Source organism: Schistosoma haematobium, chromosome 5 (genome assembly GCF_000699445.3).
Source record: "Schistosoma haematobium chromosome 5, whole genome shotgun sequence".
Lineage (NCBI taxonomy): Eukaryota > Metazoa > Platyhelminthes > Trematoda > Strigeidida > Schistosomatidae > Schistosoma > Schistosoma haematobium.
The window spans coordinates 14,322,510-14,341,678 of NC_067200.1; the positions used below are offsets into that span (position 1 = coordinate 14,322,510).

The 19,169-nt window shown below is 35.2% G+C and overlaps 1 protein-coding gene across 1 annotated transcript in view; it reads left to right on the forward strand.

Moving 5' to 3' along the window:
• MS3_00011137 (uncharacterized protein) overlaps positions 1-17,665 on the forward strand; it is a gene marked incomplete at both ends in the record, with an annotated part of 19,626 nt that extends 1,961 nt beyond the window's left edge. Inside the window, 5 exons of the mRNA XM_051219551.1 lie at positions 2,216-2,400; positions 8,029-8,274; positions 10,158-10,304; positions 13,967-14,118; positions 17,558-17,665. Coding sequence (XP_051064960.1) covers positions 2,216-2,400; positions 8,029-8,274; positions 10,158-10,304; positions 13,967-14,118; positions 17,558-17,665 — 838 coding nt within the window. The remainder of the gene's footprint in view (positions 1-2,215; positions 2,401-8,028; positions 8,275-10,157; positions 10,305-13,966; positions 14,119-17,557) is intronic.
• Positions 17,666-19,169: the final 1,504 nt, after the last annotated feature.

The window sequence follows — 19,169 nt, forward strand, 5'->3', positions numbered from 1 at the left end:
CCTGGTATTGAACTTATCATCAGTGCACATCTACGGACTTACGAACTATTCAATGTCAGACAGCTGAACTGGAATCCAGTGTTGTACCAGTTTAATTTTAACCAGTTTATAATATGGTGAGACTATTTTCCATTATTTTTGTTGGGTACATTACACTTGAAAACGTTTAGCTCCACTGCCTTCATAGGGCTCTAGTGCTAAACCAAGACCACTGGAGCTAAACGGTATCGTCTGTGAGGCGGTTGCGCACCAAAAACAATAGGAATTCTTCGTGAAATATAATGGAATGATCAGCGTTATGCATTAATACTGTTCTACAAAGGCTCCGTGGTCTAGAAGTTAGGAGTTCACACTTGAGGTGCACACTAGTGAGGACTCTGATGCTGGGACGAAACGGCCTTTCAATGCTTTTGAGTTTTCAATCATGAGTCGTGAATCATGATATCAATGCAATTTAACAATCTCCACAATCCCATAATGATAGTTATATTTTTGTTATCAATCTATTCTTGCGAAACAAAGTTCAATGGTGATATAGTGGTATCTATTCAATCACTGATGTGTGGGCGAGAATGATCATGATTGGTTGTCTGGTTAGTCGGACATGTAGATAGTCTAACAGGTGTTAGATGAGTTATATATTCCCCTATCCTTATTATTAATATTGTTATTATTGATTGTTCATTGTTGTTGGATTGTGTCGGGTTTTGGTGTGGTCAAGCTAATCACGTATTCTTAATCTGAGTTGTGCTGAAGTCCTGTAAAATAGACACTGGGAGGGAATCTAGTGTAGATATTCGTCTAAGGTAAATTAGCGTCCCATACGTGCGAACGTGGAAACCCGACCGTTATAACATTAGACGAAGTAAAAACCAAGCGTTATAACAATCACAACAGATTTTTGACTCCATTAAACTTAAATGAAACTGTTATCAAATTATTCTGAAAATAAACACTTAAAAAATGTTATAATAAATTAGCTCCAAACATGGTTTTTATAGTCATTTAGGCAAACTGTAGTTGGAAAGTAAAAGCTTGTTGATCATCATAGTTATATTCATATATTTGTCTCCGCTAATTCCGTCAGTGAATTTAAATACTTTTATTTGCTTGACAAGGGATGTTATAATCTAAAATATTATTTCAAGAATGTTGTAGATTATGAAATAAATGCAGATTTGTAGTTTATTTCAATACTTTCAGTAGTGTTTAATTCCTTAAAATAAATGATTGAAATGGTTGAGATCATGCGTCAGTTAAAACTAGATCACCATGGAAAACCTGGAAGCACGGGACGACCATTTCGTCCTGTTGTGGTACTCCTCAGCAGTGCTCATTCACGATCCCGCCTCGCGAGATTCGAACTCAGGATCTATCAGTCTCGCGCGCGAGCACTTAACCACTAGACCACTGAGTCAGCCAGCATCCAACGGTGTTAATGTCTAACCTCAACTAATCCACGAAATAAAGCGACACATCCACCATTGTCTTCAGTGAGCTACTATCTCACAACAGACCTTGTTGAACACCACTGGTCACTGCTCCTTACTAGTACTCCTGGATATACCTCTTGGAGCCAGTCACTAGTGAGCAGATGATTATTATCAGAAGGGATTTTGTGGAGGATTCCCACAATAGGACGAAACAGCCGTCCAGTGCTTCGAGGTTTTCCATAGTGGTCTATCTTCAGCTGACTCATGATCTCAACCAGTAAAATTACTATAATATCCATAAAACTCCTAATATAAATGATCTAATTGAAAAAGTTTCATTGACATTCTGAATAAAATTATCAACACCTACTCCTAGAAGAATGTAACTTTTCACCTATAAGTTCAAACACTATCAAAGGATTCAATTTGATAATGAGTTGGAATATATCGTTTTTTTCTTAACATTCCTTATTTTAAGAGAATAACTAACACCTCATTAAATATTTCATCCCTTTTTTAACAAACATAATTTCACAGATTGAAATCATGAGTCAATTGAAGCTAGACCACCATGGAAAACCTGGAAGCACTAGACGGTCGTTTCGTTCCAATACGGGACTCCTCAGCAGTGCGCACCCACGATCCCGCACTCCGCAAGATTCGAACCCAGGACCTATCAGTCTCACTTCAATTGGCTCATGATTTCAATCAGTGAAACTTCTAAAATCTCCATAAAAACCCCTTCTGATAACAAACATAATGATTATCTTCTTTTTTTTAAGTTCAAAATGGAAAGAGAAAAAATCTAGTATTGTAGAACAATTTTTATCAGATTTGCAAAGACAAGATATTGATTGGCCAAAATCCAATGATTTATACAATGAATATGATATTACATATTCACCGATTGATAAACTATTAAATCATTTATTAGAAGCAACTGTATTAAAGGGAACTCATTCAAAAAGTAAGTCTGATTTATATCCAACTAAGATAATCCTTAATGTTTTTTTGTCTCCAGTACATTGGTATATCTCACATTAACTTATTTATAATATTTAGCTTTGAATTAAATCACTGATGAAAGTTCACTTCATTAAACCTGAATGATACATGAAATCAACAACAATAAAATACCTCTTGAAGTCAATCACTAGTGAGCACATGATGATTATTATTATCAGAAGGAGGTTTTGTGAAGGAGGAGGAGTCCTATACTAGGACGAAACGGTCGTCCAGTTCTTCCGGGTTTTCCATGGTGCTCTAGCTTTAATTATTACATTATTAAAAATCTCCACAAAACCCCCTCCTGATAATACAACAACAAAATAGTCAACAGAGCTTATACGAAATTAGGCATTGAAGATTAATAATATCGATCTTTAGAACCTGTAAAGAATGGTGAATGATTAAATCTATACTTTTCCATAATCACTTGTTTATTATTTTAAATAATAGTAAACATTGAATAATTATCATAGTGATAATGGAAGAATTATTTAATACTGTAAATTATTTATTGTGAAGCATTACAAAATTACATTATGATCAATCTGAAAGCATCAATTTAACTTTAATTGAATATTTACAGACTAGATTGTTAATCATTCAGTCATTAAGTCATAATCAAAATGGAGCCTTGCACAAATGTGCATTGGTACTATAATGAACAGAAACATAAGTGAGGACATTCGAATGCATTTGAATACAAACTTACAGAAACACTTGGTAAAATCTGAGAACCATACAGTAAATACTTTATTTGCAAAATATAAGTTAGTCATCTCAGACTTCATTGTTCTTTCGTCTCCTAACTAATCATTCCCTGTACTCGTTCTCTTTTCTTCTATTTTTATAACCATCTGTCTCTATGTATTTCACCTTCGATTGATGATACATACTACTTATATATCTATCAACATCATCAGCACACACAATAGTACAAGTTCCCATACTATATAAACAAAGAGCAATTAAATTAGCCATATATGTGACAGTATAATATATCGGTACGACAAAATGTATCTTTTTGTATGACACAAACTTAAGAATAAAATACCCAAGATTTAAATAATGTTAAGCTTTATATGTGAAAATTATATTTGAAATAATCTCAGCGATTGAAATTTAAATGATTCCAACCTTTCGGCCAGCTAACTTGTCTGGACTTCTTCAGGGTACTAATCAAAATCCAATTTAGATGTTGAGTTTTGTAAAATAGGATAAAATGAGTAAGTTAACTACAATTTGATTGATGTAACACAGTATGTAGTGAACAGAACACGGGTGGGGACAACCGAATATATTTGACACAAAATTACAGAGCATCTTAATAAAATCTGAGAATTATATATTAAATCGTTAATTTGCGAAATGTCCACCAATTGTCTCAAAATACCTCAGACTTCATTGTTCTCACATTTTCATACAAACTGCAATCTATTCCCACTCTTGTTTTCTTGATCTTCCCTCATCTTCTGCTGCCACACATTACATTCCTGAATCGCACAATATACTATTTATATCATTATAAATAGCACACACCACAAGTATAGTTATGATTGTTAAAACGCTATATATTTCTCTGATGATTTTGATTTTGATTATTACCCTGAAGAAGTCCAGGCAAGTTAGCTGGAGGAAACATTGGAATTATTTAAATTTCAATCGTTGAGATTATTTCAGAATATAATTTTCACATATAATGACTTCTCTTTACTCGGAGTCCAATTTTTGTCAAACTATTCGTTCTAATCTTGACGTATATTCGTATAAATGTTAAACTTTCTTAACTGATTAATGAATATTATGATTTAAGAGACATATTTTTTCTCTTAGATTTTATATCTATTCGAATTCATATTAAAAATCATGTGTATATATTCATGAGCCGGAATTATGTCTGGAATTCAGAAGTTCATTGAACAACAATGAAATCTATCACTTTGTATATAAGCTAATACAATGATTTTTATTCTATTATTAATTGTGAACCAGCATAATAATAATTTATTAAATTGAAGATTTTATATAATCTATGTAGTAAAATAAAAATAAAATTGATTTCATAGACTGTAGCAATCTAGTTTCCCAGTATAATAGTATTTTTAATATACATAGCAACTAAATTGATTTTCAAAGAGGGGAGGGGGGCCTATAATGACGATAGTTTGTAAACCAGAATATAAAAAAATGATTTAATTTTTATGAACTATATTTCACATCAAAATTATAATTTAATATTCAATACCATCATATTGCAGATATCCTGACGAATGATCCATATATTTATTATTTTTCAATATTTTATGAACTCGGTTTATATGAATTTCATAAGAAAAATACAAAACGTCTAGTTTATTAGATTCGATTAAACAGATTGAACCAAATAATCTTGTATCAATATGTCAAGTTCCCCCAAATGCCCTAGTACGATCACTATGGAGAGAGTCAGCTCTCCCTCGCCAAATGCGCTTACATGACCACGCATATACAGCCACTATCAGGGAAGTCCTACTCATTGCCACCTCGCAGCACGGGTGTTGTTTACCAAATTGAGAGGACAGAAAGCGAATGTCCAACGCTTCAACCAGGTTAGTGGACACGAAAAGTTCAGCTAGGGGAGTTGGAAAACCCTCATTTCAAACCAATGGTACACATGGACTCCATGATCTTGAAGGAACAAATGACGTATGAACCAATCATTGTTCACTGGCTACCATGGAACTGCATCCCCTAACGTTGCTCCACTGTCTTGTGGATTACACCTTTAGGTTGAAGGCTCCAGGTGTGCCCCCTAAGTAAACCACCTGTGTTCAGTCTGAGCATCCGGTCAGTATCGCAGTCCACACACAAATTAAGTGACTTGTATAGTGCATATGTACTTGGTGCCCCTTTGTACTAATATTTATGTGTTTAAATAAATAAATATGTGAAATATAAATAGATTTCAAATTATTTATTCAAAATGACTTCCACGTTTTTCTATTTTTAAATAAAATGTAAATTTTTCATAGATTTATCCATTCTTATCATGCTTTAAGCTTAAAAATTAGAAATATTTACATTTAGTTGGTCATTAAATGGTATCTACTGTCACACTTAGTCGAATTCTTCAGTGCTGGTCAATGATGTCAGTAGTCTAAGTGACTTGACATCACATGTTGAAATATTAGGTGATTATGTGGTATTCGAAAGGAAATTCTGAACCTAAGTTTTATGCTATTTGACATTTGTCAGCAAGGCATACCTTTAATCTTAAAGAAACTGATTCCCTCAGTATGATTCCCTCGACCACCTATAAACTGAAACGCTTATAGCTTGCGGTATTCCTGTCACTTTTGTGTCTACGAAATAATATTTACTTATTTATGCTTACTACTGAAAATCCTAAATTCGACAACGTGTAGTCAAAACATAGAGACTGATAATGCGAATTTATACGAGCATGGAAATAAGTCAGAATGATAAATGAATATGCTACTTTTCATATGATTTATCTACAGTCAGGCTTATGTAATTTAATCTGAACAGTAACACCAATTAATTAGTAAATTACTGCAAGTACATATTTCTTCTTCTCCATTTGCCTGTTACCTCACGTGGAGGAGCATAAGCCTCACACCGTCACTCTCCATCCAACCCTGTCCTGGGCAATCCTTTCCAGTTTTTTTAGTTGCTATTCAACCCTTTCGTGTGTGCTTCCAGTTCTCGTCACAGTATATTCTTTTGTCCTCCTCCTTTCCGTTTCCATTCAGGATTTCAAGTAAGGGTTTACTTCATGATGCAGTTTGATTATTTCCATAATGTATATCCCATCCACCTCCAACGTCTTTTCCTCATTTCCTCTTCAAATGGAGGCTGGTTTGGTCTCTTACACAGAAGGCTGTTACTGATCGTATGCGACCAATGGATATTGAGTATATAGTGTAGATAATTGTTTAGAAAAACTTGTACACTCTTGATGTTGGTTGTTGTAATTGTGTAAGTTTCAGCACCGTACAGTACAAATGTCTTGACGTTCGTATTGAAGATTCTAGCTTTCACATTGGTAGATAGACAGTTGTTTTGAGTTCCATATATTTTTCAACTGTAAGAATGCTACCCTTGGCTTGCCCATCCTTGCCTTCATATCTGCATCAGATCCCCATTGTTCGTCGATGATGCTCACCAGGTACCTGAGAAATCACACCTCTTTAAGAGTTTCTCCATCAAGTGTGACTGGGTTGGTATTCTCATTGTTGTATTTGAGGGTCCTGCTTTCGCCTTTGAATATGTTGAAGCCTACTGATGCATAGACTGCTACTATACTAGTTGTCTTCATGTGCATTTGTTGATTTTTATTGGATAGAAGGGGTAAGTCATCTGAGAGGTCCAAATCGTCTAGCCACATTCAAACTGTCCATTGCATTCCGTGCATCATTTCAGATGTCTTATTAATCTAGTCAACTACTAGAAGAAAGAGGAAGAGGGAGAGTGAAAAGCCTTTCTGACTCCGGTCGTCAATTAGAATGTGTCTGTCAAATATTCCCCATGCATCACTTCGTGGTGTAGTCCTTCGTATGAATCCCGGATGATGTTGACGATCTTCTCAGGCATTCCGTAGTGTCGAAGAAGTTTCCATATGTTCCTCCTATCTACACTGTCAAACACCTCATAGTCAATGAATTTAATGTATAGTGGCGAGTTCCACCCAACTGATTGTTCAACGATTTGGTCTGTGCAAGACTGATCCTTACGGGATCCAGCCTGTTGATCTCAAATTCGAGAGTCTATAGAGTCTTTCATCCGATTCAGCAACACTCTCTTGAAAACCTTTCCTGGTACTGACAGTAACGTGATGCCTTCATAGTTCTCACATTTGCTCAGATCTACAATGATTGATATCTTGATGAGGTGTCCTTCTTTCCGGTCCGTCAGCACTTGTTCTTCCTCCCAGTTAAGTATTCCTTCTCACGATGTGATTTTAAGTCACAGACGATTAAAAAATCCTTTTTTTATATTTTCGTTCATACTCTAATCAAATGATCTTTACCCACCATATTAGTCTATACTTCTGACTAACATGAGATGTTTAGTAAAAAATCACAACAGAATATACAAAGACAATTTTTTTTCGGAAAAAAGATTAACATTTGCTGAATCTTAATACATTTAACTATTCTTTATTTAATATGGTAAATTCACGGTTACGTTTTTACGAACACGTTCTTTTCTACTAAGATATGCGATTTGTAGAGTACCATTTTTGGCCTTACGATATTTTGCATCATAATAACCATAAGTAATTTTAATAGACTCCATTAGACTCTAATAGTGAAATATGTCTTAATGGTGCTAGTAGAAAAGTAGTTTTCTGACAGAGATGAACAGAATATCTTTTTTTTAAAAACTAAACTGTTACGTGTAATGCGCAATTATCCTACAGCCATAAACTTGTTAATAATGAGGAATTAAAAGGATATGCTCAAATAGTTCTCAATAGTTTGATGTTTATATTGACTGAAACTGTCAAAGTTCTCTTTTACAAAATATGATTTCCTGATTAGATCAATGATATTTTATCTTTTTTAAACATTTTTTTATAAATCCATAGAGGAACAAACATCAGAACAAAAACATCGAGTTAATCCGAGTCAACCAACGTATACAACATCCAACTTTCGTGTGCATCGAGAACATCAACAAGAATCCGAAATACAAGTTCCATCAACAAATGAAAAATCAATAGTATCTTATTGTAATGATGTAAATTATTTGAATTCCCAAAATCAGTCAAATTTACAACCCAACAAATTTATTGAAGACTGTAGTATTATTCAAAGCAAAAATAATGATTTAAGTAAGTATAAACTTTTTTTATTGAGATCATAAACTGATTGATATTAGACCATCATCCACGATCCCGTTTGAAGGATTCGATAGTGATCATATAGTCCATTGTTTCAAGACATCTGGTTGATTGAATGATTGAATGTTAAACTGCTTCTTATTATCTAACTCGGAATAATAAGATATTCATTTACACTACAATATATTTAAACTGTTAAAAGATCTTAACGACTAAGATGTAAAACAATGTACTAATCTGAACTCCGTAACGTTTCTGAAAAACAGATATTAGATAACCCTGTAAGTACTGAGTCATTCCATGGAAAATATATTAAAGTCTGAATATCAGTTTTCTTGAGGTGACCAAAAGAGTAAAATCAGAGATAAAGTGGATTATTCTTAAACATTCGGTAAGTAACAGTGAGGAATAATAATCTTTTTGCTTAGAATACTAACATATTAGGTTGGTGAGCATCGTGTAAATCCTAAGAAGATTGTGTAAACTTAATACAATCATCTGAGTCAATACTCTAGTCCACAGAAATACTTGTTATTATTTTGCAGGTTCAATCATGTACAAACGAAACTATACTCGGTTATATATATACTGGGATGAAGTTTAAAATGAAAACAGATGAATATACAATCTCATGGATTAAATCACAAACAATTAAAAACATGGAAGCCTTGGACAACCGTTTCGTCCTAGTATCGAGCTCAACAGTGAGCGTCCGCTGACCATTGTTCTCATTGTTCTTTCGTTTCCATACCAATCATTCTTTGTTCTCTTTCTCTTTTCTTTGGTCTTCTTAACCTTCTGCCACCAGGTATTTCACTTCCGATTGATGATACATATTACTTATATCTGTCAACATTAGTACCATACACCACAGTACAACCATGCTAATATTTACGAATTTATTCTTAGCAATGCAGTTCATTATAAATAGAAACATTAGTCTCACCTCTTTATCAATAGTGAATAAGCTGTTTAAAAAATATTTACCTTGGTAAAGATAGAATATCTATCACTGTGGTTATGTCAGTCTCTAAGAGTGGTTGTGTTTGTTTTCACACAATACTTATTTAAAACAAATTTATGTTTACAAGACTGATGATCTCCATAGTGTACATTTTGAAAGGAATGTTGTGACCTAAAATGTGATCAACTCTGATTCTAAACTTTGCTAGGATCATATGAATAATTTTATTAACACTTCTTTAACAAATACTCTGTTAAAATTATTTATTATTCAAATCTTTTTAAATAATATCCTATTTTATTTGAACACATAAATATTGGTACAAAGGGGTACCGAATACACATGCGCCACATAAGTCACTTAATTTGTGCGTCGTCTATGATACTCCCCGGGTGCCCAAACCGAAGCAGGTAGTTTTCTTAAGGGGCCACATCCGGAACCTTCGACCTAAAGGTCTAATCCACAAGACAGTGGAGCGACGTTAGGAGATGCATTCTCATGGTAGCTAGTGACCAACGACTGGTTCATACGCCATTTGTTCCTTCAGGATACTGGAGCCGATGTGTACCATTGGTTTGGAATCAGGGTTTTCCAACTCCCCTAGCTGAACTCTTCATGTCCACCAGTCCGGTTGAAGCGCCAGACCTTCGCTTTCTGTCCTCTAAACTTGGTAAACAACACCTGTTCTACAGGAAGGCAGAGAGTAGGACTTCCCTGATAGTGGCTGTATACGCATGTGACCGTTTCCAATAATACAATTTCTTCTAATATTATCTCTATGATAATGTCTGTGAATTAGTAAGCATTCTGCGAAAATCTTATATATATATATATATATATATATATATATATATATATATATATATCCTATTAGAAGTATTTATAACCTTTTATTAAATTTTTTTATTAGATGAATGGATCAACGAAGCACAACATTTATTGGATAATATAAAAGCATCCAGAAAATTAAGCCGTTTATCGTATACACCATGTCTAAATAATAGACGACAATCAGAAATGGAATTTACTAATTTAATTCCAATCATTGATAATCCAGGTAATAAGAATTTATCTTCAATTATTTTTCTCAGCGTAATTCATCTTTCTTAACTCTATACTTACTTACTTACTTACGACTGTTACTCCTAATGGAGCATAGGCCGCCAACCAGCATTCTCCAACCCACTCTGTTCTGGGCCTCCCTTTCTAATTCCATCCAATTCATGTTCATTTTTCTCATGTCTATCTCCACTTCCCGGCGTAATGTGTTCTTTGGTCTTCCTCTTTTCCTTTGGCCTTGAGGATTCTATGTGACGGCTTGTCTTGTGACGCAGTTGGGTGCTTTCCTCAATGTGTGTCCTATCCACTTCCAGCGCTTCTTCCTAATTCCTTCCTCCGCTGGGATCTGGTTTGTTCTCTCCCACAGTAGGTTGTTGCTAATAGTGTCCGGCCAACGGATCCGAAGTATTTTGCGTAGACAACTGTTAATAAACACCTGTATCTTCTGGATGATGGTTTTCGCAGTTCTCCAGGTTTCCACCCCATACAGTATAACTGTCTTGACATTTGTGTTGAAAATCCTGACTTTGGTGTTGGTTGAGAGTTGTTTTGAGTTTCAGATGTCCTTCAGTTGTAAATATGCTGTTCTTGCTTTACCGATCCACACTTTCATATCTTAACTCTGTAGTCAAAAGAAATACGTGCATAATAATTTGATACGCATTTCCTATGAAATTACCCGATAGGTTTGATATTTTAATGACTGGAAATACTCATTTCATATAGATGGGCAGATTCTAACGATTATTTCGATTAGAAAATAGTGTTTCATCATTGGGTAATGATTTAAAAATAGGGATCATTTAATAGCTGTTCCATTCTCGTCTGGGATTTCTTACCTACGTTCACTGATTACACCTTCAAGAGTCAAAACGAAGAGTTACATACTGACTAAAGAGCTAAAATCTTGTAGCCTGAATTTTCTGTTATCAATAGAGTATGACAATTATTCAATACTATAAGTTGATATATGTCTCTCTACCGACATAATTTAACTCAGCTAAACAAGATTTCTCACTAGGAATTTAGGAACCTGGTGTGTCACATTGAGTTGTGCAACTAAATTCCAATCATCAAGAAAAAGGGTTGAAAATAAGTTGTATGTCTTAATAGACAGCAGTAACACAGTTTAATCGGATGTTATGGAAATCCTCGTATACATCAACATTCATGTTGAAACTTTAGTCCAGAGTTTGTTGTTTCAAACATAAAGACATCATCAGTTCGAAAACGGAATTACAGTAACCACTTCTCATTTTATGTATAAGTTGCTATTGGAATTCACGATTCTTTGTCATTCATACACTCAAATCAGAATTTTTAAGTGTCATGAAATTAGTTGCTTAAACTTTTGATGCCGGATTAAGGACCTACTACATCCATGAGGATCATGATATTCATTCAGCCGCACGTTTTTTTCTATCACCAGCTTTGAATTGCAGCTGTTATAAATTAAGTCAGTTGCAAGTTAAATAGCTCAGTGGTAAAATCTGAAACTGTGGGGTCGAGTGACCTTGGTTTAATCCCACAAGAAGCATTGGCCCCCTTAATATTACTGACATGCCTTGCCGACAAATACCAACTAGTACAAAACTTAAATCCATGTATCGTTTCTAACCAACTCCAAAACACATAATATTAAATCAACCATAAACATGTCTATTATATAAAATCCTTCTTTCATACAAACATCAAGGACCTAATACACAAGTGTACCTAACTATTTATTTTTAGATATCAGCAGATTTGTAATTATTTCTATACTTGATATCATAGTTTATAAAGAATTCACTCCTATGGACATAATTAACTTTGAAGGTTAAGCCCATGATGAGTAAACGGCGAGACTCTAATTTATGGACGAGCCAATCAGAAGCGTTAGAGATTTCAAGGTTACGGCGCCAACTTCAGTGCTTAATGCTAACGTACGACCGGTTCACAGGGAATTTCGTACAAAACGTGATAAATGAGCGGCTATAACAAATAAAACGGCGAGACTATAATTTGTGGACGAATCATTCAGGTATAAGATAATAGAGCACGGATTTTAATGCCAAAACATTTCATCCGTTTGGCTAAATAAATTTCTGGCATTATAGCTTATGTCAGTTCGTGGTGAAAACCCCATATATGATTCTTAACCAAGACAAATTACGACAATTATTACGAGCTGGATAATAAAAGCACCAGTAACACTGGCTGCAGTAAGGTATTACAATATATACGGATGTTTGGAGAGCATACAGACTCCAAAAAATGGGCTTGGTTATGTGCATCGTGTCGTTATCCACATGTAGCATTTTGTACACTCAACAACCGGAGTGCATATCAACAATATTGAAGCTATGTAGTCGAGTCTGAAAGAGTTTTTGAGACTTTATCATGGCTCCAGAGGCCGACTATTCTGTAGGCGTATGGATGATTTCCTCTACTGCATGGATTACGATTTTAGAACCTGTGAACCCCTTTCTAACCTTGACAAGTTTTTGAACCACGTATAAGAAGTGTATTCACTTTATTTCCTTGGTTTTGTATAACATATTTTTACTTTATACTGAGTGTTTACTGATTGGCTAATATTTCTCAAGTTTTATTAAGCTGTGTTCAAAGGTCGTCCATAAATTAGAGTCTCTCCGAAGAAACCCTTAATTAAATGTCGACAATCTGTTAACAGTTTTACATTCAAATTTTTGCTAGAAAAATAATAAAAAAATTCCAACTGAAAATTAACGATTTTAGAATATAACAGAAAACATAAGTCAATTCAGCGAGACAATAATTTATGTACGAACGAATCACGTATAACATAATAGGTCTTGGATTTCGGCGCGAAATTCACTCATTCATTTGGTGAAATAGAGTTTTAGCATTATAGCTCATGTCAGTTCATGATGAAAACCCGAAATCTAATTTTTAACTTTAACCATCAACTGTACATTATAATTATAATTCCTCACAAAGGTTATAACCTTTATTTGATCCTGGTTATTAAATGAACACTCTCAAGGTCAGTCTAGGGTCACTCAAAGGTCGTCCATAAATTATAATCTCACTGTCAATTCTAATCATTTGTCCAAAATAAACTATTCACAGATTGAAATCATGAGTCAGTTGAAGCTAGACCACCATTGAAAACCTGGAAGCACTGGACGGCCGTTTCGTCCTAGTATGGGACTCCTCAGCAGTGCGCATCCACGATCCCGCACCACGCGGGGTCCGGGGTTCGAGCCCCGCGTGGTGCGGGATCGTGGATGCGCACTGCTGAGGAGTCCCATACTAGGACGAAACGCGTCCAGTGCTCAGGTTTCAATGGTGGTCTGCTCAACTGACTCATGTTTCAATCTGTGAAAATTTCTAAAAGCCTCCACAAACCCCTTCTGACAAAATAAACTATGTCGAACGTAAAAGTAAAGCATAGGTATGAGCCAGTCAGAATCAAGAAAGAAACTTTCAAATTTTTGCGCAAAATTTGAATTTCATATGTGCACTGAATAAAATGTTTAAAATGATGACAAAAAGAATTATATTTGAAACCTACTTTAGTTTAGGAAATCAGATAGTAACACTAGTCATTCATAATTCATTTCATATAATGTAGTCATAATTGTTTGCTACTTTGTATTTTTTGTTTTCTTTTTATGTTAATCTCTTTATTATTAGATATGATGCGATGTTTGATTTGCTACAGAAAATTTAAAATTGATGTAGCAACTAAGCATGTAGAAACATGTACACGTAAAGGTAATGGAACTAATTCCTTAGGTTCCACTACTGCTACCGGTTATTCACCTATTTCTTTTCGTGCTAGACAAGTAAGAGAAAATTATCGTTATATTACTATATATATATATATATATATATATATATATATATATATATATATATATATATATATATATATTCCATAGACAAGCCTTAGTTAGACAAGTATTAAAACCATGAAGAAATGAACAAATGTTTCGTCCTAGTTTAAGAGTTTCCAGTAGTACACATCCATGATTTCATCAAGAATTAAACCCATCACCTTCAGGTCTTACATCAAGTGCTTAATCCTTGGACAATTAGTTCAGTAAAGGATTTAAAAATAATGGTAAAGCTGAACTATACCTTGAACTACAAAATCGAAGTCTTAACCTGTTTTAGCCAATCATGAGAAGGCAGAGATAAATGATAGACCATAAGATATGGATGTAAAGATTATTGCATTACAGCTTATTCTTAACCGTATCATTGGTTTGACAATATATTCCGCCTTTACCGAAGTACATAACGAGAACTCCTCGCAGACTGAATAAAATATCTTCAAGTCTTGTAATTATCGCTATATTCTAAACCTGTGAAACCATATACATCGGTCTACATTTACAACTTTAATTGATCCACCGTGAATAGCAAACATCACTATACAGTGTTATTTATGTACTATGGTTAATAACCTAAAAAAAAAAGAAGAAGCATCTCAATTCAACAAATGAGTCAACTTTGAATAATGCAGAAATAATGCTGACAACAAAAATCACTGTATAGTTTAACATTTTATTAAAATTTTCTAACAAAATAAACTGCACACAGTATTTTCATGTGATCACTGCAAAAAGATGAAAAGCGATAGTAAAGTAATGTGTAGGAAACATGGATAGTAGCTAGCAGCGGAATCACTAAGCTATTCGGGTTGCGACTTTCTTTTTATAGGGTTTACCAAACAGTTTTTATTCTAAGCAAAGATGGATGGCGGTTAACAGTGGAATCCAGGGACTCGTCGGCTGAGTGTACCTGTATCTCAGAGTTGATGTTCATTCTGTGACTCGAAACCAGTACCGTTCGCTTCAAACGCCATCGGGTTATCTACTTAGCTACTGATTTCTGATAGCCACCCGCATATGCAATGGGGTGAAGTTATATTCACTTAGTGTTGTTTACTTGTATCTTCCCATGGGTTCGAGTCGCAGAGTGAACATAAATTCTGAGATGCAGGTACATCTACCTGGCAAGTCCCAAACAGGATGAAACGCGCGTCCTGAATTCCACTGCTAGCCACTACCCATCTTTGCTTATAAAGCTGGTGACTTCAGGCAACATCGAGGCAGTCCGCACAGGATGCACATATGCCAACAAGAGACTAACCAACTACAGTCCTAAATACAATGGGAAGATACAAGTAAACGACATCAAGTGAATATGTGTAGGAAGTTGAAAATAGCAATCAGTTTGTTGACTAAGCAATCACACTAACATGTAAATAAAGTGAAAATTGTAAATACTACGGGATACTTGACTTTAATAATACCAAAATTCCACGAATAACAAATAATTTGTTAGTATCATTGTTACTTTTTCCAATAAAAAGATATGAGTAATTTTCACCGTTAGAAAATCAGATTTATGATAGGGAATTACTAAGTTTGTCATTCACATGTTTACTTGACAGAACACTGAGCGAAAACGATGGAACAGTGGTTCATTGGTAAGAACTTTCGATTTTAGCCATCAAGTCTCAAGCTCGAACCATGCCCTTACCTACTTCCGTTTGGACAATCGGATAGTATATCACAAGCTGTATGCCTCGAAACCAAGTGCACGAGTCTGTACACTTGGTAAATGACATATTATTATTACTACCAAAACCCCAAACTACTTTAATTGAATTTACTAGTGACTGAAAACGACTTATTATTCTATGTAAAAAAAATATATCGAGGCAATCCTCATATATGCCAATAAGAAACTGATCAATTCCATTCTTAAACATCAATGGTAAGATTCAAACAAACAATACAAAATGAATTTACACTTCACCTCATTGCACAAGCTAGCAGTTATCAGGATTCAGTAGCTAAGTTGATAACGCGATAGCGTTTGAAGTAAACGGTAGTCAGTTCCAGCCCCGGAGTAAACATCAACTTTGGGATACGGGCACATCCAGATGATGAGTCCCTGAATTCCCCTGTTGGCCACCATCCATATTTGTTTAAAATAAAAACTATTTTGTAAACCCTACAGAAAGAAAGTCGCGACCCAAACAAATTAGGGATAACGTCTCAAATTGTAAAGCTAGATGATACAAATTTGAATCTCACAGGAAGCTTGAGTTCAGTCAAATTAAAGGTACTCCTTACTGACAAGTGTTACATACCACGAAGCCTAATTTAAAACAGGATTTACTATCGACCACCTCAAATCATAGTGTAAGTACAGCTAAATCACTCAGACTAGCAGCCAAACTGTGACCTGATTGAAGAGGTTCTATCAGTATTAAAGACATTAGTTACAATTCAATGAATAGCCACCAATGAACAACCTATACAAAATGACAAATCAAGAAATAAATAAGCTGTTATAAAAAAGAATGTAACATTACATGTCTAGTTAGGACCAATCTATGCAGCATGAAACTAGATCTCATGTTGTGTATATGAAGTGATTCACAACTGAAAATTGGATAAATTTCTAAATTTTGTTTTATAGAGAGTTCACAAACAGACCTATTTGAAGTCTATGGGATGTTTTTGTAAGCAATGATGGATAGTGGCTAGCAGTGGAATCCAGGACGCGCGTTCCGCCCTATTTGGGATTCGTCAGCTGGATATACCTGCATCTGAGTTGACGTTCACTCTGGGACTCGAACCCAGTACCACTCACCTCAAACGCCATCGCGTTGTCCACTCAGCTACTGAGTCCTAATAGACACTTGCTTGTGCAATGGGGTGAACTTAAATTTACTTAGTATTGTTTGGCTTGTATCTTCCCATTAAGGTTTAAGACTGCATTTGATCAGTCTGTCATTGGCATATGTGCATACTGTGCGTATTGCCTCGATATTGCCTTAATTCACAGGCATTTATAAGCAAAGATGGATATTGGCTAGCAGTGGAATCCAGGACGCGAGTGCCAGAGTGAACATCGAATCTGAGGTGCAGGTACGTCTAGCTGACAAGTCCCGAATAGGACGAAACGCGAGTCCTGGATTCCACTGCTAGCCACTAGCCATCTTTGCTTACAAATAGCTTGTGAATTAAGGTAATATCGAGGCATACGCACAGTATGCACATATGTCAATAAGACTGATCAATTGCAGTCTTAAACCTTAATGGGAAGATACAAGCCAAACAATACCAAGTGAAACTATGAGATGTTTTTGTTGTGTTTTAATAAATATTAATCCTTTATAACATCAAATAGCATCATACTGTCTGTTACCCACACTAAATAGATTAATTTCATTTGATCAAATATTCTTATCACTATTATTAGTACGCTGAGGATTTACAGAAAAGAACATTACACAAACCTACATTGACGCCAAATAATCAGTCGAAAAACGAAGTACAAAGAAAATCAGAAACAGAAATCCGTATGTAATTTAATGTTACTCTTTTTACAATTATTTTATTAACTTTAACAACATGAAATGAAACAAACATAGAAAGGAATACTTCCCTTTTTCGGAATGAATGGAATCGTAATGGATTCGAAAATCTTGTTTGGCCTTAGACAACTTGTATCACTTGTGGTGCAGACCAAATGTCTGTCAGACAATATAATGGCAAGTATAATGCTCAACAGTCTGTTCTGCAGTACTTAATAACTGTGAAACGTGGCTAAGCACGGGTGTCTTTAACATTTTCCTAGCGTACCGTGGAACGGTCGAGTAAGTAAACTTGAAGTTAGGTGCAGGACACATGGTAAATCGGTCCACTTTAGAAGATTATCAACATCATACGGAATTCATACGAAGGACTACACTGCAAAGTCGTGCATGGTGGACAGCTGAAAGACGCATTCCAAATGACAACCAGAGTCAAACAAGGCTGCTTATTTTCCCCCTTTCTCTTTCTTTTCGTGGTCGATGGGATTATGAAGACCTCCACTTTTTAAGGGATGCACGGAATACAGTAGACAATTTGAATGTGGCTAGATGATTAGTTTACAAAGGATGCCTCTAACTGATATTAGCTCCTATGAATTGCGCAATACGAAGCCTGATTTTATCGATGATATCAGTCTCTGAGAGGTCTCCAATCCCCAGATCTCTTAATACAACAGAGGGTATAAGGAGTTCTCTCTCTCTAGAAATCCTCCTGTTGGTCCACGCGTTTATAGCTCCTGGCAAGGAAGTGTTGCTCAATACCTTCTCGCAGTGGGTTTACTCCTTATGGAATTGGCAGGATGGAAAGAAAATCCACGGTGTCTAAGCCGAGTTGATGGATACAAAGGGATAGCCTAGGTGAGTTAAGAAACTATGATTTCAAACCAAAAGTAAATATTGGTCCCAGGATCCCAAGAGGATGGATGATGAATAAACCTATTTCTGGTTAATGATCACCATAGGATGACACCTAACGTTGCTCGATTACCCTGTCGGTCAAAGGCTAGGGAAGTGGCTCCTTAAGAAAATCAGCTCCTTCGGTTTGGGCGCCCAAGCAATATCCTAACCCACACATAAATATTCTTTTGCGACACATATTATTTTTGGTACCCAGTTATAAAACATTTTATGTGAATTAAATAAATAAATAAAATAGCCCGTACCAGTGCTAATTAATCTGGCCAGATACACGAACATTTCTACTGTCTCTAGGAACTTACCTAGAAGAATAAATGTAAGTACAATTTTCACAGTGAAACATGCATACGACGTCTACATGAGCTGATTGTTAACTGATTACAAGTGATTTAGATTTGTGATTGTAAGACAAAACGAAATCATCCACATACTCTACATTAAAGGTCATTCTTCAGGTAAATGACCTGTACAACTAGCAGGGACTTTTTCCTGGACCTGTAATCACGATCCGCTTAAATAGTAAAATCAGAAAGAAACGGTAAGAGGATGTTATTCTACCCAAACCTACCTCCAGTTTAC